At 40.2% G+C, this 21,663-nt stretch overlaps 1 protein-coding gene across 7 annotated transcripts in view; it reads left to right on the top strand.

The window, feature by feature from the left end:
- Positions 1-21,663, top strand: part of Kif24 (kinesin family member 24) — a 74,956-nt gene that overhangs the window by 35,738 nt on the left and 17,555 nt on the right. For 4 of the 7 annotated variants that reach the window (XM_006537549.4, XM_030253078.1, XM_030253077.1 and 1 more), the window contains 5 exons: positions 200-837; positions 5,547-5,730; positions 14,183-14,280; positions 15,138-15,353; positions 19,363-19,450. In XM_006537549.4, the coding sequence (XP_006537612.1) occupies positions 224-837; positions 5,547-5,730; positions 14,183-14,280; positions 15,138-15,353; positions 19,363-19,450 (1,200 nt within the window). In that variant the 5' untranslated portion in view covers positions 200-223. Of the gene's footprint in view, positions 1-199; positions 838-5,546; positions 5,731-14,182; positions 14,281-15,137; positions 15,354-19,362; positions 19,451-21,663 lie in introns of those variants that run through there. The other 3 variants (XM_006537551.2, XM_030253079.1, XM_017319913.2) reach the window with 3 other exon arrangements.

Below are 21,663 nucleotides of genomic sequence, written 5' to 3'. Positions count from 1 at the left end.
TCACAACTGTTAGTTCATATGCTCTGTAGAAAACCAGCTTTGCTTATAAACTGTGCTGTTTATCCATTTCAGAAGAAAAATACCTAGGAAACTTGAGATGATAACAGTTTTTCTGCATATTTGTTTTGTTTAGCTTGTAAAGGAATATAATCTGTTTCTCTCTGTTTATGGATGACTCCTTTTTCTCTTTTTTTCTCAGAATTCATATAAACCTGGTCAGGAAATGGCATCCTGGTTATATGAGTGTCTTTGTGAGGCTGAGCTTGCACAGTATTATCCTCATTTTACTGCGCTTGGCCTTCAAAAAATAGATGAATTAGCCAAGGTTACAATGAAGGACTACTCCAGATTGGGAGTCCATGACATGAACGACCGCAAACGTCTCTTTCAGCTTATCAAAATCATTAAGATTATGCAGGAGGAAGATAAAGCCCTCGGTATCCCAGAGCATCCTCTTCAGGCAAGCAGCCTGTACACCAAGCCTCGGGAATTCAGATCTGGGCCCCGAAGACAACTGCATTTTGATTCTCCTTCTGCCAGCAAAGATAAAATGGCCAACAATGAAACAGGCAGTTTATCCAACTTCTCTGTGGATGAGCAGAAGTCCACTTACCTGAAAGTGCTGGAGCACATGCTACCAGATGATTCCCAGTGCCAGACAAAAATAAGAGCCCCGGATGCCTCTGCTGCTGATGCTTCCATGCAAACGGAAACCAACGCTCCGCTCTTTTCATCAAATTACTTCTCTCCACAACTGGGAAATTGTGATATTCCCGTTATTCAAAGAGTCTCTCATGTGTCAGGGTATAACTATGGAATTCCTCATTCTTGTGTCAGGTAATACTTTAATTTTATATTTTTGGGAGAAATAGGGGAAGACAGCATAAGACAAAGACAGATTTCTTCTTCATGACCAGAGGAGTGCAAATACTCCAAATTCTTAGTAAGTGGCTATAACATATGGATGATAGTTAGCAAGTTTTGCCTTAATAATCGCAATAAGTGGATAGAAGCAAATTTATGAGGAACTGGAATTTTCCAGATGACAAAAATCCGATGTACATTGTTCATGTATATCAAACAAACAGCTGCTACTTACCAGGTCTACTGTAGTCCTCTAGCAGACCTGTTGCTATTACTCCCTAGAGTGCAACTTGATGGCTTAGTGAGCTCAAGGAAGCAGAGTCGTTAAACCTGCTTTCTGCAGTGGAAAGAGTCACACCATTCACAGGATTTTTTTTTTTTTTAAGCTTTCAAATTCATACCAGCCAGAAGATCTAGAGCTACTTAAGGCCAGAGAGCAGGTAGTTAAATTGAGTAGTTTTTCGAACAGTTAGGTCATCTGCATACATTGAAGCAGGAGCCTGATTCTGGCTGCAGGTTTTTTGGTTTTTGTTTTTTGTTTTTTTTTTAAATCCAGCCCTGAAAAAACATATGACTTTTTTGGTGATTACAAAGAGTAAAACCTTTTGATGGCAATTAGAGGGTGTGAGTCAGAATGGCAGTAAGCTATTTTCACCTAGTGCTTCTAGATAGACTTTTAAATAAGATCCTTGAGAGGTGAAATACTGAATAATACCCAATGCTAAGAGTGATAGAGTAGAAGATATGTTCCTTTCAAATATATCACTTGTTACATTACTAAGAAAGACACACACACACACACACACCACACATACACATCACACACACCACACGCACATTTGGTTGGGGTTTTTTTGTTTTTGTTTTTAGAGACAGAGTTCCTCTGAATAGCTTTGGCTGTTTTTTGGTTGTTTTTTGTTTTTGTTTTTGTTTTGTTTTGTTTTGGTTTTGGTTTTTCGAGACAGGGTTTCTCTGTATAACCCTGGCTGAACTCACTTTGTAGACTAGGCTGGCCTCGAACTCAGAAATCCACCTGCCTCTGCCTCCCGAGTGCTACGATTAAAGGCGTGCGCCAACTTTGGCTGTCTTGAAACTCACTTTTAGATGGGCTCTGAATGCACAGAGATCTGCCTGCCTCTGCCTCCTCAGTGCTGGGATTGGGTGAAAGTACCAGTAGTCATGTGAAATACTTGTTCTAGCATAGCACAGAGAATTTAGAACTATTTTTCTTCTTTTAATTGTAGATTGTAGGGCTGGAGAGATGGCTCAGCAGGTAAGAGCACTGCCTGCTCTTCCAAAGGTCCTGAGTTCAAATCCCAGTAACCACATGGTGGCTCACAACCACCCGTAAAGAGATCTAACGCCCTCTTCTGGTGCGTCTGAAGTTAGCTAACAGTGTACTTGTGTATAATAATAAATAAATCTTTGGGCCAGAGCAAGCAGGGACTGAGTTAGTGGAGTTGACCAGAGTGAGCAGGGCCAACCGGAGCAAGTGGGGTGGACTGGAGTGAGCAGAGCTCCTAAAAATTCAATTCCCAACAACCACATGAAGGCTCATAACCATCTGTACAGATACAGTGTAGTCACATACATAAAATAAATCTTTAATTGTAGATTGTAAATATGAAAGGTAAAAGACCAAACTTTCTTTTTTTTACTACTTTAGTTTTTTATTGAACAACACATAAAATATAAATTACAATTATTTATTAAAAATACTGCTTTTCAGTGCTTAACACATCATGACTTAGAATGAATATTTTAATTTAGATGTTGCCATTACATTTACTTTACAATATTAAGTAATAGCTATGACATCTGACTCTGGGTATGAAGATAATTAAGATATCTGGAGGCTTAGATGTTAGGGACAAGGTAAGAGATGACAGACCAACATAATCATTTGTGTCAGGCATGGCGGTACATGCAAACCCAGCACGCAGACAAGACAGACAAGCTGGTGAGTTCAAGCCACAGAGAAATGCCCTGTCTCAAAAACAGACGAACCAAAAAGTACCCACTAGGAAAAGAACACACTTTCCTCTCTGCCTTTTGAACTTAAAATTCAAACCACAGGCCTTTTGTCCATAAGACTCATCCTGGAATCCTTGCACAACTCTAAAAATGACTGGCTGGGGATAGCAGTCCAGGGGTATTCCTAGCACTGTGGCTACTCAAGAAACAATGCAAAACCTCGTCTCAGAGCCTCACAAATAAAAATAAAAAGGACTAAGCATTTTCTGTCCTCTTTGAATAACTTCCTATGGTTTGGTTATTAGTACTAAACATCTAGGGTGAGGCTATAGTGGACTTTCTGGATAGCATTTGAAATGTAAATGAAAAAATATCTAATAAAAAAAATACTAAACATCTAAAGATTTTGACCCAACACCCTTGTTTAAATGAGAATAAAACATAAAAGGTAGATTTTATAAAGGATCAGATGATAATATGAAATTAAAAGGTAGACTAGATTCCAAAATGATAAGTTAAAATACTCTATTTTTTTCTTGTGAAAAATTAAGTGCATATGCAAAAGAAGGGAACACCAAATCCTCACAGGCTTGTCACCAAGTGCCATGCCTCAGATGGAGCATTAGGTCGTGTGCTAGCCGAAATAATCAGATGTGCTTTTAGATGCTTAAAACCATGCACTGTAGATAGTGAAAAGTTTGTTTGTTTGTTATAAAAACTAATTTAGATCCTGGCAAAAAATAATTTTCCAGCCACTTAGAAGGCTCAGAAAATCAGAATTTATTTGAAACAGTTATATCAGTATTTAATTTTGTATTAAAGTTTTTGCAAATTTTGTATATCTGCTATTAAATTTTTAAGGGACTGTGAAATACATGTTCAAGTGTAAAGGAGAGGTGATTTATTGCTAATTTATTCTTTACACAGACCAGACTTAGTTAACCCTGACCAAAGTAGCCTGCATTCAAAAGTCTTACTTTCAGCGTGAAAGTGGATCTTTTCTTTTTCTTTTTTTTTTTTTAACCTAATTTAGAGAAGTTTCTATGTAAGTGGTTGGTTCTTAGATATACCACACGAGTCTCAGCAGGTAAAGCTTGTGGAAGGCGATGGGGGTTGAATAACTCACTGAGACCAATGAAAGACTGCACTGAGTAGGAGACTGAGCCAGGAGTGGACAGGATCAGTCATAGAATGGCTCTGAGAAGAAATATATGGTTATATTCTAAGGAATGAATAAACTCATATCGGGGAGAAGCAATAAAGAAGTAAGTGGAGCTGGGGAGATAGTGCAGTCAATAAAATGTTTGCCGTGTAAACAAAAGGACAAATTCAATCCCCAGCGCACACACACACACACACACACACACACACACACACACAAGAAGCCAGTGCGGTAATGTGTGCTTGTAATTCCAGCACTGAGAAGGTAGACAGTGGATCTCTGATGCTTGCCCTAGATTCCAGTGAAAAATTCTGTCTCAGAAAACAAGGCAGTCCTGCCCTGAGGAGAACCACACCTAATGTCCCCTGGCCTCTGCACACATAAGTGCACATACAGAGACACAAGAAAAGAAAGAAGTAATGAGACTCAGGGAGGGGCTGAGCGTATCTGTGAGGTATAGGAGGTAAAGTACATTGAAACCTACCACCTAATTTGAAACACTTAGTTTCAATCCAATAGGATTCAAAGAGCAAGGGATGTAGGGTCTGAGGATGTCATTCAGTTGGTAGAGTGCTTATTTAACATGCCCCAAACCTTGGATTTACTCCCTAGCATCAGATAAACTGGTCTGATGGAATATGCCTGTGACCCCAGCCTGATTTACAAGAGACTCTGTCTCAAAACAGTCAAGCATTCTTCAAACAAGAATTTTGATTAATGATCAAGAAAAATGTTAAGTGTGCAAGAATTGAAAGGGAACAAGAGATATATGGATTTGGATTTTGGAAAGGCCTTGGTGTCTAAGTAGCAGAATATAGGTAGATTTTGGTGACCAACCAACTGGAGTTCAGGGGCCACAAAGAGCACTAGGAGCCAAACACACATCTCAAAGCTAAAATAACTGAGATTTGGTTTCTAGCCGCCGCCTCCTTCCTTCCTTTCTTCCTTCCTTCCACCTTTCCATCCATTTTTCCATCCTCCTTTTTCTTCTCTTCTCCTCCTTCTCTTTCTCCTCTTCTCCTTCTCTTCCTCTTCCTCTTCCTCCTCCCCCCTCCTCTTTGATAGGGCAGAGGATGAGGTAGTGTAGGTCAGAGATGAAACCAGAGGTTAGCTAGTAGAAACTTTCTCATTGCTGACAGTTATTGTGGAATTATTTGCATGAGCTTGGCATATAGGTGGCATAGGCCTGTAATCCCAGCACATGGGAGGTAGAGCCAAGAGGCACGACCTAGCCTTCACTACAATAGTGAGTCCTGTCCCAAAATTTGGGTTTGATGGTACATACCTATAATCCCAGCACTTCGGAAGCTAGGGTAAAAAGTCAGGGCCAGCCTGAGCTGCATAGCAAGTTCTATACCAGTTTGAGCTACAAAGTGAAACCCTGTCTCAAAATAAAACCAACAAACCAAACAAACAAAAAACACAAATAATTATATTAAAAACCCCAAATATATTAAAGATACTCAAAATGTACTGACACTTTGACCATTTAAGTAATTGAATCCTTTTTCTTAAAAATTAAAGTCTATTTGTAAACATATATCAGGCAGATCACCTCAGAGAATCCTTGGACTGAAATGGAGAAAATCAGAGTTTGTGTTCGAAAACGGCCTTTAGGTGTAAGGGAAGTACGTCGTGGAGAAGTTAATGTTATTACTGTAGAAGATAAAGAAACTCTGCTCGTACATGAGAAAAAAGAAGCAGTTGACCTTACTCAATATATTCTTCAGGTAGGATTTTTCACTTACTGTTTCAAACTAATATTATCAAGTATGTCAGTTTTTTACTTTATATTTAAATGGTGGTTCTAAAATCCAGTTTCTGGTTCATATAATCATATTTAATGGTTCTTTGTTTGCTTGATTGATTATTTATTTTGAGATAGGATCTCACCCTTGCTAGAACTAAGAGAGATCCAACTATCTCTGCCTCCCGAATGCTGGGACTAATGGCATGTGCCACTGAGCCCAACTCTGGACTTTTATTCTAAGTTATTGATACCTTGGTCCTTCATTCTTTAAAACTGTAGTGGGATTATGATATACATTGTTAGAAAACCATAATTCCTGCTTTATGCAATGAGGCTCTACCATATATTCACTTAGCATGTTTATGTGAATTAGTAAAATCAAGGGTACAGATGAGAGAATAAAAAGAATTTGAGCAGTAGTTATTGGTGACCAGTTGTTGAGAGTGATGCTTGGTCTCCTTTTCCCCCGCATTATGGAATGTGAATGTTTTGGGGTTTTGTTTGAGACAGAGTGTTTTCTCTGTGTAGCTCTGACTGACCTGGAACTTGCTCTGTAAACCAGGTGGGCCTTAGGTTCAGAGGTCTGCCAGCCTCTGCCTCCTGAATTCTGTGATTAAAGGTGTCAGCCCCCATCACACAGCTGCCTGTTTGCTTTTGAGTCAGAATATCACTATATAGCCCTGACTGGACTAGAACTTGCTGTTTAGCCCAGGCTGGCCTTAATGCACAAAAGTCTACCTGCCTCTTCCTCCCCTAAAATTAAAGGCATATGTCAACTGAACTTTTTTTTTTTTTTTTTTTTTTTTTTTAACTTCACTATGTAGCCCTGATTGTCCTGGAATTTGTTAGGCATACCAGGATAGACTTGAACTTGCAGCTGTCCTCCTGCCTCTTTCTCCCGAGTACTGGGATCACAGACATGTGCTTTCCATGCTCAGCAGGGAATGCCAATTTATCACTCTGCTGAGTGTGAGTTTTAAGGCAGGGTATGACTCTGTAGTCCAGGCTGGCCTGGAACTTGCTGTAGCTCAAACTGGCTTTGAATTCATGACTTTTCTGATTAAGCATCGTGAGTGCTGTTACAGGCATATACCAGTATGCCTAGGTCTTGGGTAAGTATGAATCTTCTATTTAATTATGGATAATATATTTTCACATTTAACTTAGAAGGGTTTAATCAAATAATGCTCAGATACATAAAAAAATTTAAATTACAAAAAAAGTTTGGTGTTGAAAAGGACTTATTCCAAGTTAGCAATAAGTTAATTCCAAGTTAGTTACCCATGCACTACTTCTAATAGAGAAGCAACAAACTCCACAAATGAAAGGAAATCATATGATCGTAGTATGTTCAGAGTTTGGAGTCTTAGGGGGTAGGGAACTGACTGCACAAGCATGAGGAGCTGAGTCAAATCCCAGCCCCCACAAAACAACTGCGTGTTGTGGCAGATAGCTGTAACCCAGCAGCTGGAGACGGAAAGAGACAGACGGGCCTTTTGGCCAGTCTAGCCAATTGATGAACCTCCGGTCTAGTGAAAGATCCTGTTTCAAAAAATGAGATTCAGGGCTGGGGAGATGGCTCAGCGGTTAAGATCACAGACTGCTCTTCCGAAGGTCCTGAGTTCAAATTCCAGCAACCACATGATGGCTCACAACCATCAGCAATGAGATCTGATGCCCTCTTCTGGTGTGCCTGAAGACAGCTACAGTGTACTTATTTATAATAATAAATAAAATCTTAAAAAAGAAAAAAAAATGAGACTTCGAGTGATAAAGATGCCCAATGTCAGTCTCTTGCCTTCATGTTTGCACGCACAGATGTGTACATACATGTTGTATGCGTACACACAGAGTTTGGAACCCAGAGTTTCTTTTACTTTGAATCTACCTTCTTAGTCTGCCTTAAAAAACACTCATATTGAACATTAATTCTTTCTCTTGTTCAGTTACAAAATGCAGTGACAGGTAACAAGAAAAATGTGGTGATCAATAGGCTGTGCTAGCAATTCACTTAGTCAGCTGCGATATTATTCTACTGCAGTAAATCTTTTCACACTTAAGTCAAATTGTTGAAACTTACCCCTTCTTTCAAACTTGCATTGTTCTTACAAAAATTGAGTTTCACAGTGGCATCTAGAGTAATCCAATAGTCTTTCTATGGGCAATAAATTACTAGGGCACTGTACAGCCAACCCAATCATTTTAACAGCTTCATTGATTGTTGATCAATGCACAGTCTATTAGGTTTCAGTGGAAGATACTTACTTTGAAGATAGTCTAAATGATCAATTAGCTGTAAGGCTAGTTAGTTTCATGGTTGCTATAGCCATCGTAATAGCTGTGTCCAATCACCATCTACCCAAAGCCTCCTTAATGATGCTTCAGTCACAGCAATTCCCTCCAGGACGCATCATATTATCTTTTGTATTTTTCCATTATCCCCAAACACAATAACCTTACTCCTTTGTCATTGCCATTGATCAATATTTATTGACTATCCATAGATTCCATGGCATTTTCTCTGCTGTTGAACTTTGGACCTCTGCTCTCATAGGTCAGAGTCCTTATTTGTCAATACTATGATATAAAAATACCACTTTTTCCTTTCTTTAAAAGAAGTCTGTATTGAACTTGATGCTAAATAAAAGTGATCCCAGATCTTTAGTTTTTATTTTGAAACTTGCTCAAGGAGTAAAGCTGAAAATTTGTCTATGTAGTTAAATAACCTATCTTTTCCAATCAAGTATGTCCACCACATACCGGCTAAAAATTGATGCAAACAAACAACTCAAAAAAACAAAACGAATTATTTTTTCTAAATTATTTCTTTTTTGTTTTTCTTTCTTCTTTGTTTCATTTGATTGTTTTGTTTTACTTTTACATTCCATCCCTGCCAAATACTGGAAATTCAATCCAGAGCCTCATTTGTGCTAGGAAAATATTTTACCACTGAGCTGCATCCCAGGCGCTACCCTACTCTCCAATTTAAAAGAGAGGTGCATCATCCATTCCTTTGTTTGTTTATTGAGAGAACGCATCACTACTTAATCTGCTGGCATGGTATTTCCTCTGAAGCCCAGGTTATTTACTTGTGATCCTCTTGCTTTGGCAACTCAAGTTCAAAGATTACAGTAGGCGAGTACTACCATGCTTAGCTAGTCTTTTACATTTCTACAGGGCTCTAGAGTTGGCTCAGAGGTTAAGAGTACTTACTGTTCTTTCAGAGGATTTGAGTTGAGTCCTAACACCTATGTTAGGTACCTCACAACTATTTGCAAGGCCAGTTCCAGGGGATCCAACACCCTCTTCTGGCTTCGGTGAACATCTGGACATATGCGTACACATCATCATTGTAGCCGGGCGTGGTGTGGTGGCACACACCTTTAATCCCAACACTCAGGCAGAGGCAGGCGGATTTCTGAGTCCGAGGCCAACCTGGTCTACAGAGTGAGTTCCAGGAAGCCAGGGCTATACAGAGAAACCCTGTCTCAAACAAACAAACAAACAAATAAATAAATAAATTTGAAAGGGAACTCCACGATTCACAGGATCAGCAGGATTATTTTGGTTTTAGTGTTAAGACATGATCTCACTATATAGCTCTGGCTGGCTTGGAACTTACTGTATAGATCAGGCTGACCTGGACCTCACAAGATCCATCTGTCTCTGCCCTCAGGTGCTGGGATTAAAGGTGTGTGCCACCATGCCTGACAGGGCTGTCTTTAATTTCGTGAGACAAAAAGGAATACATGCTTTCCGGAAAGGCACTTCTTGTGGTTCATTGGTTGGGTCTTTACTGGAAGGTGGGTAGGAGACAAAACAGGATATTATCATGTAGGCCTGACTGGACTAGAGGTCATTATGTAGAACAAACTGACCTCACACTCACAGAGATCTGCTTGCCCCTCCCTCCCAAGTGTTGAGATTAAAAAATATGTGCTACCATGCCTGGCCCTGGTTGGTTGATTTTTAAGACAGCCAATACTGATTTAGATTTAAACTTGTGATCCTCTTGCCTCAGTGTCTTCAGAGCTGGAACTGGGTATGCGTACCCTGTTCCTGGCTTAGTTCCAATTATTTGAATTTATAAAAAATTGTACTGTATAACTCAAAAAGTTAACGGGGGATGTCTCTTAAGTGCAATAATTTACAGTTTGGTTTTCTTCCTGTTTTCTATATTTTCAAATGTTATCAATAATTTGGTTGAGACAGGGTCTCTACATAGTCCCAGCTGTCCTAGAACTCACGAAGTAGACAAGGCTGGCCTTGACTTAAAGAGCTCCACCCAGGGGCTTAGCGGGAGAGTACTGACTGCTCTTCCAGAGGTCCTGAGTTCAAATGTCAGCAACCACATGGTGGCTCACAGCCGTTCGTAATGAGATCTGATGCCCTCTTCTGGTGTGTCTGAAGACAGCTACAGTGTACTTACACATAATAAATAAATAAATCTTTGGGCCAGAGCAAGCAGGGCCAGAGCAAGAACAACAACAAAAACAAAAACAAACAAAAAAAAGTTTCACCTGCCTCTGCCTCCCCAGTGCTGGGATTAAAGCCATTCCTGGCTAAATTGTCTCATTTTTATATTGATATTTTTAAGTATAAAGATAGGACAGATGTTGAGTAGGTATATTTTGATCACTTTCTTTGGTCTCATATTTAACTGTAAAGCAGGGGAATGAATGGATCTGGAAAATATATTAATGTGGTAGCCCAGACTAAGAAAGACAAGCAGCATACATATATTCTCTCTCTGGTTTTAGTATGTGTGCTGTTGAAGCGAGAGATGCATCTTCTCTCTCATATGCACATGTTAGTGTTTAATTTTTATATATGGGGTAGCTAGAACTAAAAGAGGAGAAGGTGTGAAGACATAGATGCCTAATAGAGATGAAAGCAGAGAGATGGGAAAGGAGAGAGGAAGGAGGATAATTAAAAATGATGTTGACAGACAGCCGAGGAGTTACTGAAGACAAGTGTTGGGGTTTCTTTTGGAGATGGTAAATATGTTCTAGAAGTAGATTATGCTGATCGTTGCATGGCCCTTTGTGTATACTAAAAATGTATGTATATATATATATATATATATTTTTTTTTTTTTTTTTTTTTGAGACAGGGTTTTTCTGTGTAGTCCTGGCTGTCCTGGAACTCACTCTGTAGACCAGGCTGGCCTCGAACTCAGAAATTTGCCTGCCTCTGCCTCCCAAGTGCTGGGATTAAAGGCGTGCGCCACCACGCCCAGCTTAAAAATATATATTTTGAATGAAAAGTGATATGGTTGACATTTCACACAATTCTGACTTCTCATATACCAGAAAAATTTATCTACAATGTGTTGTTTGCTCCTCTGCTGTGTAACAAACTGGTTTCGCATGGAAGCAAATTCAGGTTTCTACTCCTGCATAAGAGTTTGTTTCTCTCTGGATTTAATTCATTCACAATCCTTTGTGTATTGTGTAATTAAAGTATAACTTTTAATTTAAGGAATATATGTTGAAAATGCCATAATAAAACTATTATTTTGTGTGCTGATTAAAAATTAACCAGAAAAAACATGAATGCTAAAAACACTTCCTGTGGGAGCCAGAGAGATGACTCGGTGAGTGAGCATCTTGCTGGGCACCTATGAGGACCTGAGTCAAAAGCTGCCTGACTGTATACACTCAACCCTACTGGGGCTGTGACAGCCAGATCCCTGGAGTTCATTTCGGCCAACCTAGAAATGGCAGTGTGAAACTCGGACTCAAAGCAGTAAGGTCAAGAGTGGTAGAGGAAGATAGCTGATGTCCTCCTCTGGCCTCTGTATAGACACTTCTATGTATACAACTCTCACCATCCCCAACACACACACACACACACACACACACACACACACACGTAGGGGCGGGGGTGTGTTGAACTGCTGGTGGTGTACCTAAAATGACCTTGAATTCCTGATCCTCTTGGTTCTGCCTCCCAAATGCTGGGATTATAGGCCTGGGCAGCCAAACCACTCCTGCTTTTATTCCATGTTAGGCACTGAAGCCTTGGGGTTTATGCATGCAAAGCAAGCATTCTCCCAAAGGAACTACATATCCAGCCAGATTGTTTTATCATTCTTTAGATTCATTCTCTAACATTCCAATGTTTGGTGACTTTGTAAATGGTAAACTTGGCTCTGTGATCTCAGTTTCTTCTCAAATGACCTAATTTCCATTCCAATGTAATGTAATAGTACATAAAAGGCCATTGAACCTGGGAAAGAGTGAGCCAAATTAAATTTGCCAAAGTGCAGTTTTCTGGATCTGTATATGCAGTTATCTAATTGAATAAATAGAGCAGGCTCAAAATGAGGGAGAAGATAGGTCCTTAATCTCACTCATTGTGTGATAACTGTCATTCTGCTATAGTCAGCTTTAGCTTACTAAACTTTCTTACTCAGGTATAGGTAGTTATGTCACCATCATAGTAAACCTCTAAGTTATGCAAAAAAATATATAGCTTTTGAGTGATTGCTTTGCAGATCCAGTGTAATGAGATCTTATCTCTTTCTCAGATTACCCTGATTTTTTGTTTGTTTGTAGCCCTTCTGTTATATCCAGTCATTTGCCTTTTTGTTTTGTTTTGTTTTCCCATTGTTGTCACCTAATTTGACCCTTCCCATTTTACCAATGAATGACTGGACTCTAGTCTCATTGTGAACTCAGATTAGTCTTGCAGTGAAATAGCTTAGATCATCCTCTCCTTTGTAAAATTCTTTACTGTATCCTCATTGTTTCTGAATTGTTTCTTCTGACTCTTAAGGCTGATGTCCAGGACTCCTAGCACTTAATCCTAGCTCTGTATTCTAGCACTGTATCTATCACTCTTCCGTTTGCCAGAGTCCTGTATTTCAGTCATGCTGGATGTTTGCTGTTTTCCTACACAGAAACTAGTTAATTCCTTGTGCTTTCTTTCTTTGACGTTTTGCTTATACTTTGTCTGTCTGTATCTTTCTCCCTCCTCCCATCTCTACCTCTCACACCACCAAATCCAATCTCATATTTTCTTTCCCAAGAAGAAAAAATGTGTTTCCATTGGATTATACCCTCCCTCCACTACTACACAAGACTTTACTAGAAGGGACTTGAGGAAAGGGGTATACAGAAACTCTTTCTGTTCAGTTTTTCTAAAACTGCTCAAAAACTTATTGTTAGAATAAAAACAGGGCTTGACGTACAGTTCTGTTGGTAGAGTGCTTTCATGAGACTCTGGGTTTAGTCCATAACACCACATAAACCAGGCAGGGCGGTACATTTATGTCATTCCAGCACTTAGGAGGCCGAGGCAGGAGAGGCAGAAGTTCAAGGTCATCCATCCTTGGTTGTATAACTCCAGAGTCAACTTGGACACATAAGACCATGCCTCAAAATAATAACAATAATAATCAAACAGATCCATTAAAACAAAAATTGTGACTTTCCCTATAGCTAAACACTTAATAACTCCAACTCGAATTATCAGGACACTGAGGCGGCGCACGGTACCACAGCTGTTAGGGTACATACTCATTTATTTCACCTTTCTCTTAAAGTTCTGCTCAGCACCTTCAGGAGTGGGGTGGGATAATTCTTTACCTTTGGGCTCCTTCAAGCTCCTGTTACAGTGTACACACACCAGCTAACAGTTAATGTTTACGAAACGTCAAGTTAAGCTATGGAGCCTTCAGAATGAAGGTTGATCCCTGGAATTCAGAAGTTGATCCTTAGAATTCACGCAACTTTTCATATAAATTGATTGCCCTTGCCAAGTCCGTAAGATAATCCTTATAGAATTAATTTACTTTCCCAGACTGTACTGGCTAGTTTTGTGTCAACTTGACACAGGCTGGAGTTATCACTGAGAAAGGAGCTTCAGTTGGGGAAATGCCCTCACAAGATCCAACTGTAAGGCATTTTCTCAATTAGTGATCAAGGGGGAAAGGCCCCTTGTGGGTGGGACCATCTCTGGGCTGGTAGTCTTGGTTCTATAAGAGAGCAGGCTGAGCAAGCCAGGGGAAGCAAGCCAGTAAAGAACATCCCTCCGTGGCCCCTGCATCAGTTCCTGCTTCCTGACCTGCTTGAGTTCCAGTCCTGACTTCTTTCAGTGATGAACAGTAATGTGTAAATGTAAGCTGAATAAATCCCTTCCTCCCCAACTGCTTCTTGGTCATGATTTTTGGGCAGGAATAGAAACCCTGACTAAGACACCAGACCCAGTTATATTGATCAGTTTACCTCCCTAAGAGAGAACAAAAGTTCTCACTGGAAGAGCATGTACTGACGAGGTGGGAAGCAGGAAAGGACAGTCCTTAACAGTTACTGGTTTTTCATTTCTCTGAGCTTGTCAGTCGGTTACTTCCTATTAGAAATGTGTTAATAAAATAGTGGTGGTGAAAATGCACATGTATTGCTATAAAAATCAAGTTTATTTTTCAGCATGTTTTTTATTTTGATGAAGTCTTTGGTGAGGCATGCAGCAATCAAGATGTATACCTGAAGACTGCTCACCCCCTCATTCAGCATATTTTCAACGGGTGAGCCAGATGCTTGCTTCTCCTACCTCTAGTTTTCTATTCTCTGTGAACTCCATTCATATAGGAATGCCTTTCTAGCTCTTTTGAATTAAATAGGAATTTATGCTACAACCTAATAAACTTAGACTGCTCTAGATTCGTTTGATTTACTAAACATTGAGTAATTTGCAACAAAATTTCCTTTTACCCTGGAAATAGTGTCTGTTTCCTGGCTAAATAAAAGCTCTCAATAGCTTAATTTTATATCTTCAGAATAAAAGATGTAAGAGTTTGTATTTAGCTTGAACTTTGGAATTTCTAAGCATTTGGAAGACTGAGGTGGGAAAATAGACACAAGTTCAAGGTCAGCTTGGTCTACATGGTCAGCTCCAAGGGCCTAGGCTAGCCTGTACTGCAGTGAGAGCTGTCACAAAATAAAAAAAGTAAAACACAGATGTAAAGGAAAAGAGACAAAATCTCTAGAATACATCAAAGCATCTTATGTGGTAAGTGCTTGTTGGTGTGTGTGTGTGTGTGTGTGTGTGTGTGTGTGCGCGCGCGCGTGCTGGGAATTGAACTCACTGCTTCCTGCATGCAAGGCAAGCACTCTATAAACAGCTAGCTAGCTCAAGTGGTCTTCAAAGTCCTTATTTTCTCATATTGTTGTATTATGTTGTATATCAGTTGTCTTATGAAGTATATCAGTTCTGTAAAATAATTCCTTTAAGAAAACATATTTTGGGTTGGGGATGTTTTTAAGTTTAAATAATAAGGATTCTTCCAGGATTCTTTTTTCTTCCTGACTTGTCATTAAACTTCTCTATGTAAATAATCATTCTTTAAATATTTATAAATAATTCTAATTATTCTTCCCCTAGAGGAAGTGCCACTTGCTTTGCATATGGACAAACAGGTGCGGGGAAAACCTATACCATGATAGGAACTCATCAAAACCCAGGATTGTATGCTCTGGCTGCCAAAGATATCTTCAGGCAGCTGAAAGTATCCCAGTCAAGAAGGAATCTCTTTGTGTGGATCAGCTTCTATGAGATCTACTGTGGACAACTTTATGACCTCCTAAATAGAAGAAAACGGTACTAGATAAGAGTGAGAAAGAAGCCTGTGCTCTGTACTTGACTGTTGGAGCCGGAGCTCCACAGAATCCCTTTGATCACATGACTTTAATGAGAGGCATTTGTGAAATAGCAGTCTCTGGCATGGAGTGATCTTTCTTCTCCCTCTTTCCCTTTTCTGTTTTGAGGCTGTCTGACTTACAGTCTTGTCTAGTATAAAACTTGTTTTGCCTGGGCAGCCTTGAACTTGTGATCGTCCTGACTCAGCTTCCCAAGTGATGGAATTAAAGTCTTTTGTCACTATGCCTAGCTTGGATACATAGTATTTAAAGTGTTAATTCAGCTAGAAAAAACTGTTCCTTAGCCATCTACTAAGACCTTTCCCGTGCTGAGGATTGAACCTAGAGCCTTACACATGCTTTGGAAGCTGCCTGCCTCTGAGCTACATCTCCAGTTCCTGCTAGGTTTTTTTTTTTAAAGAACAGTATTATAGTATCTATCAAGACTCCTCTTTTTTTTTTTACCTATGAAAAAGATAACTTTCAAAAAGTCAGGAAATCAACACGTATTTAAATATTTTCCCTTTAAATAATGTTAGCATAAACTTAATGACAGTTTTCTGAAACTGGCAAAAAATAAGCCTTTTTCTACACATTCAACCTTGTAAAAATATTTATTTTTATTTTATGTATGTGGGTATTTTGCCTGCATGTATGTCTTTGTGTGCAACAGGAACTACTAAGTAATACACTATGAAAGACCCACACTTACTCTGTAAGGTCTTATGCTGTGGGGCCTGTTTATTTTTATATCTGGTTAGCCTTTCTGGGGTTTCTGTAAAATGCTGTCCCTGATGATACTCTTTCATATATTTGCTAATACGCACACACACACACATACAAATACATATATATATATATATTTTAAGATTTATTTATTTATTATGTCTAAGTACACTGTAGCTATCTTCAGACACACCAGAAGAGGCCGTCAGATCTCATTATGGATGGTTGTGAGCCACCATGTGGTTGCTGGGATTTGAACTCAGGACCTTTGGAAGAGCAGTCAGTGCTTTTAACCGCTGAGCCATCTCTCTAGCTCCGTATTATATTTTACCTTATGCTTTTGAATAAGATATTTTGCAAGTAAGGTATGGCAGCTCATACCTTTAATCTCAGCACTCGGAAGGCAGAGACACAAAGGCAAGTTTGAGGCTATCCTGATTTATATAGTGAGTTAGTTCCAAGCTAGTCTAGACTATACACTAAAACTCTGTTTTGGGGAGTTTGTTGTTTGTTTAAAAAAAACTAAACTAAAAAGAACTAGTGAGATGGCTTAGTTGGTGAAGGTGCCTGCTACCACGCCTGACAGTCTGAGTTTCATCCCTTAAACCCACATAGTATAATAGTGGGTTCCTTCTAAGGCCTATGTGTCCTATGTGCTAAGTTCCCTTCCTCCTCCCTTCCTTCTTTCCTTCCTTTCTTCCTTTCTTCCTTCCTTCCTTCCTTCCTTCCTCCCTTCCTTCCTTCCTTTCTTCCTTCCTTCCTTCCTCCCTTTCTCCCTTCCTCTTTCTCTTTTTAGTATAAAATGAAGTTTATTTGGGGCATGGCAAGAGGGTTGAGAAGGGAGTAGAGGCAGAGAAAGAGGAGACAGAGAAGGGCAAAGGCGGGGGAGAGGGGGCAAGTGAGCAGGGAGAGACGAAGAGGGTACATTCACTTCTTTTTGAGGAGGGAGGGGTGTGTTTGAGACAGTTTCTCTGTGTGGCCCTGGTTGTCCTGGAACTCACTTTGTAAACCAGCTTCAAACTCAGAGATCTGCCCACCTCTGCCTCCCAAATGCTGGGACTAAAGGGATGTGTCACTATGCCCAGCTTAAATTCACTTCTTAAACTAGGAAATAAAGCCTAAAGCATTCTTAAGTAAATCCTAAATGCATAAAATAAGTTGTTTTCATAGGCTTACCTAAAAAAGGATAAAAATATAATTTTTAAAAAATATTTTTAGGTCTGAAGAGATGGCTCAGCAGTTAAGAGCACTGACTGCTCGCTCTTTCATAGGTCCTGAGTTCAATTCCCAGCAACCACATGGTGGCTCACAACCACCTGTAATGGGATCTGATGCCCTCTTCTGGTGTGTCTGAAGACAGCTATAGTGTACTCACATACATGAAATAAATAAATCTTAAATATATAAAGTTGAAGAGGGTATTGGATCCTCTGGAGCTGAAGTTTGTATTTATGAGTCACCCGACAGGATTCTGGCATTCAAACTCAGGTCCTCTGGAAGATCAGTAAGTGTTCTTAACCATTGAGCCATCTCCAGAAATGTTATTTTTATGTATGTGTCTACCTATGTGAATTTATGTGCACCATGTATGTGCCAGGTATCTGCAGAGGCCAGAGGGAGTCAGATACCCTAGAACTGTAGGTACAGGTGGTTGTGAACTGCCTGATGTGGGTACTGGGAACTGAACCTGAGTCCTCAGCAAAACCAGTAAGTATTCTTAACCACTGAGCCATGTCTTCAGCCTCAGAAACCCGATCCTTACTCAGAGGACTTACAGATCTAGCGGTACATTCTGTGCTGCCTCCTAGGAGCCTTTCTGGGGTGAGGATCTCAGAGCCCAAGTTGAGGCAGTGTATTCAAGGGTGATGTGGGGAGGTGGTCTCTTCTTTTTTTAAAGATTTATTTATTTATTTTATGTACACTGCCGCTGTCTTCAGACACACCAGAAGAGGGTATTGGATCCCATTACAGATGGTTGTGAGCCACCTTATGGTTGCGAGAATTGAACTCAGGACCTCTGGAAGAGCAGTCAGTGCTCTTAACCACTGAGCCATCTCTCCAGCCCTGGTTTCTTCTTTTATGCAGAAGTGTATTTCTGTGCCTGTTTTCTGAGAGATCATGGGCACTGGCAAGACACTTTTCCTCTTACCATTCTGTAAAGTTTGGAAATTTAGATTGAGGAAAAAATATTTTTTATTTGTTTTTGTTTTTCAGAGAGTGTTTCACTGTGTAGCCCTGGCTAGCCTGGAATACACCATGTAGCCCAAGCAGGCCTTAAACTCACAGAGATATGTCTGGCTCACCACTACAAGCCCCCCTCCTTCCCCCTCTTTTTTAAGAAACTAATTTATTCTCTTTCAATATCTCTCTCTCTGCCACAGAATAGAATTTCATTCTTAGCCTTAATCAGTATCTTACTAAAGGGTAAAAGTAATTTTGGAATATTGAGAAGATTTAATGCTTGCTGTTGTTATACCTGATTTAATATCAATGGCAGTTCATAATCATGTGCCACCCAGTTTGCAGGCCTGGAGTGTTCAGATGCAGCACCCCCCACCCCTTGCCTTTTTACATGAATCACATGGCTCTACTCTTAGTACTTAGGCGGCTGAGGCAGGAGGATCACAAGTTGCAGGCTAGCTTGAATTACATAGTGAAACCCTGTCTCAAAACAAAATAATACAAAACTATATATCAGGAATCCTTCTGTTACAAGTTTAAACAAAAACAAAGCTCCACTCCTACTGTCTATTTAGGGAAATGATTGGCTCAGCTAACTCGGAAGGCTTCAGGATATTCTGAGCCATCACTCCAGGATAATGGTACAGTTACTCTGCATCTCTCTCTCCTTTTAAGTGTTAGCTGTATCCTGAAGCTAGTTCTTTGTAGATACAAATGGCTGCTGCTGCTGCTCCTAGGGCCCACATGCTTTCTCTTCAAGAGAGAAAAGGAGAGCACCTAGCAAGCAAAGACCCTTTCCTTAGCTACCACTGCACTAATTACTAGCTGGGATTATGCCATCCAGGGATTGGAATATGTCTGGGTTTTATGCTCATTCTTTTGGTTTTAATCAAAAATGCTGATTTCTTTACAAGGAAGGACCACCTTGGTGGTCCGCAGCTGGCAGTGGAGAAGTCAGGCTGGAGAGGGAGGCATATCCATCCCATCCAAATGGCAGAACCACTGTATGGTGGGAAAGGCAGGACACACCCAGTATCATACCAGCTATGCTTTTGCATCTGCAGGCTCTTTGCAAGAGAAGATAGCAAGCATGTGGTACAGATAGCTGGCCTTCGAGAGCTCCAAGTGGACAGTGTGGAGCTACTCCTACAGGTAACTCCTTCCTCCTCCTCCTCCTCCTCCCCCTCCTCCTCCTCCTCCTCCTCCTCTTCCTTCTTCCTCTTCCTCTTCCTCCTCCTCACACCCAGAGCAGCCTCTGGCCAGGCAACTGTGATGGCTCAGATGAAAGCAGATGGCAGTGGCACTGTTCACAGTTGTGTAGTGTGAGCCATCTTATGAAGAGAGCTTATTTCTCCACGGTGCCAGAGAGTGGGAGGTAGGGCATGTGACACAAAGAAATGTGTGGCAAAGATGCTCTTGAGCTGGCTTTAAAGGCTGTGATTGTATTTTCTGTGGCTATAGGCTTAGGAGAAAAGGTTCTTTGCTAAAGGCAAGGGTAATTGTTTTAAATAAATTTTTTTTTTTTTTTTTTTTTTTTTTTGGTTTTTCGAGACAGGGTTTCTCTGTGTAGCCCTGGCTGTCCTGGAACTCACTTTGTAGACCAGGCTGGCCTCGAACTCAGAAATCCGCCTGCCTCTGCCTCCCGAGTGCTGGGATTAAAGGCATGCGCCACCATGCCCAGCTTTTAAATAAATTTTTAATAAGCAATACTTTCACATGCTTTGAAAATCCAAAGAATTAGGAAATCCCCTTTCCATTCCCTTTTCCTGAGGCAACTAATTTTATTAGCTTTTATGTATGCTTCCAAAGGAATTTTGAAGTCTTCTTCTTTTTATTAGACATTATCCGTTTGTTATAACAAAAATACTATTTTCTCACAGTTATGCATTACAGAAATATATGAAAAGATAGAGCCCTTTTACCATCCCCAGCACACACAGACTGACTACATGACATCCATTAATTGCTTGTTGTTTTTTTTGCTTGTTCAGAGGTAATTTATTGATTTATGTACAAATATCTTTCTAGCAAACCTTCTTTTAATAATCCTTAGCCTGGCATTTTTGGAGGAGGAGATGCTGGGGACCAAAGCCAGAGCCTGCAACCCTAAGCAAGCACTCTGCCACTGAGTTCTGGGCTCAATCCTGGCTTTACATTAGTTTGTTCATAGATCTTTTTCTTTGATTAAAAAATACCTTAACTTTTTTTTTTTAAGCTAAGGTCTAATTAAGGTCTTATGTAGCTCAAGCTGGCTTCTAACTTAGTGTACAACCAAGAATGACCTTGAATTTCTTACTGGAATGATTGCAGGAGTGAGCCGCTATACTTAGTTGGTTGTTTCATTTGTTTGGTTTTGTTAAGGCAAGGTTTCTGTAGAGCCCTGGCTTTTTTGGCACTCACTGTGTAGACCAGGCTGGTCTCATGTCTGCCTGCCTCTGTCTGCCAACTGCTGGGATTAATATATGTACCACTACACGGACCTGGGTTATTATGTTTACTTAACTAAAATATTTGTAGCCGGGCAGTGGTGGTGCACACCTTTAATCCCAGCACTTGGGAGGCAGAGGCAGGCAGATTTCTGAGTTCGAAGCCAGCCTGGTCTACAGAGTGAGTTCCAGGACATCCAGGGCTACACAGAGAAACCCTGCCTTGAAAAACCCCCCAAAACAAATATTTGGCTGGAGGATATTTTGGTCCTTTTTGGTTTTTGTTTTTGTTTTTTCAAATACCATGTGATTTAATCACTGTAAAGTAAGATCCACACTATAGCTCATCTTTCATAGGAGCAAACTGAAGCTAAGATTGGAAGCTGGTGGACAGAACTGGGAGAGCCAGCTTCCAGCCCAGAGTTAGCAACTCTCAAGCAACACCCTTCTCATCGTACTTTATAACTCTAATGAATTATTTGGATCATTTTTTCTTAAAGCAAAAAAAGATACCCAATGAATCAATGTGTTTATGGCAGTATCTCCTGGGTTGTGTGCTTAAAACTGAGCACTTACAGAGCTGATCACCACAAATAACCAGCTGGGGACACGCCTTTAATTCCAGCACTAAGGCAGAGGCAGGCAGATCTGTGTGAGTTCAAGGCCAGCCTGGTCTACAAAACAAGTTCTAGGTTAGCCAGGGCCTAATAAATAGGAAATAATAAGTAAATAGGAAAGACATTCTGATATCAATCTCTGACTTCCGTGCACACTTGAAGAAATAACTTAGAAGATTCTTTGAGCTCAGGGTTTCAGAGGGTTCAGTTGTGGTCACTTGCCCCATAAACTTAGACAAAACATGGTGTGGCAAAAAGCAGATGTTCATGACACTGAGAACAGAAACCAGAAGTAGAGACAGGAAGTGGCCAGGAATAATAG

Source organism: Mus musculus, chromosome 4 (genome assembly GCF_000001635.26).
Source record: "Mus musculus strain C57BL/6J chromosome 4, GRCm38.p6 C57BL/6J".
Classification (NCBI taxonomy): Eukaryota; Metazoa; Chordata; class Mammalia; order Rodentia; family Muridae; genus Mus; species Mus musculus.
The sequence above is the reverse complement of the archived record's forward strand: the minus strand, read 5'-3'. Positions and strand labels throughout refer to the sequence as shown.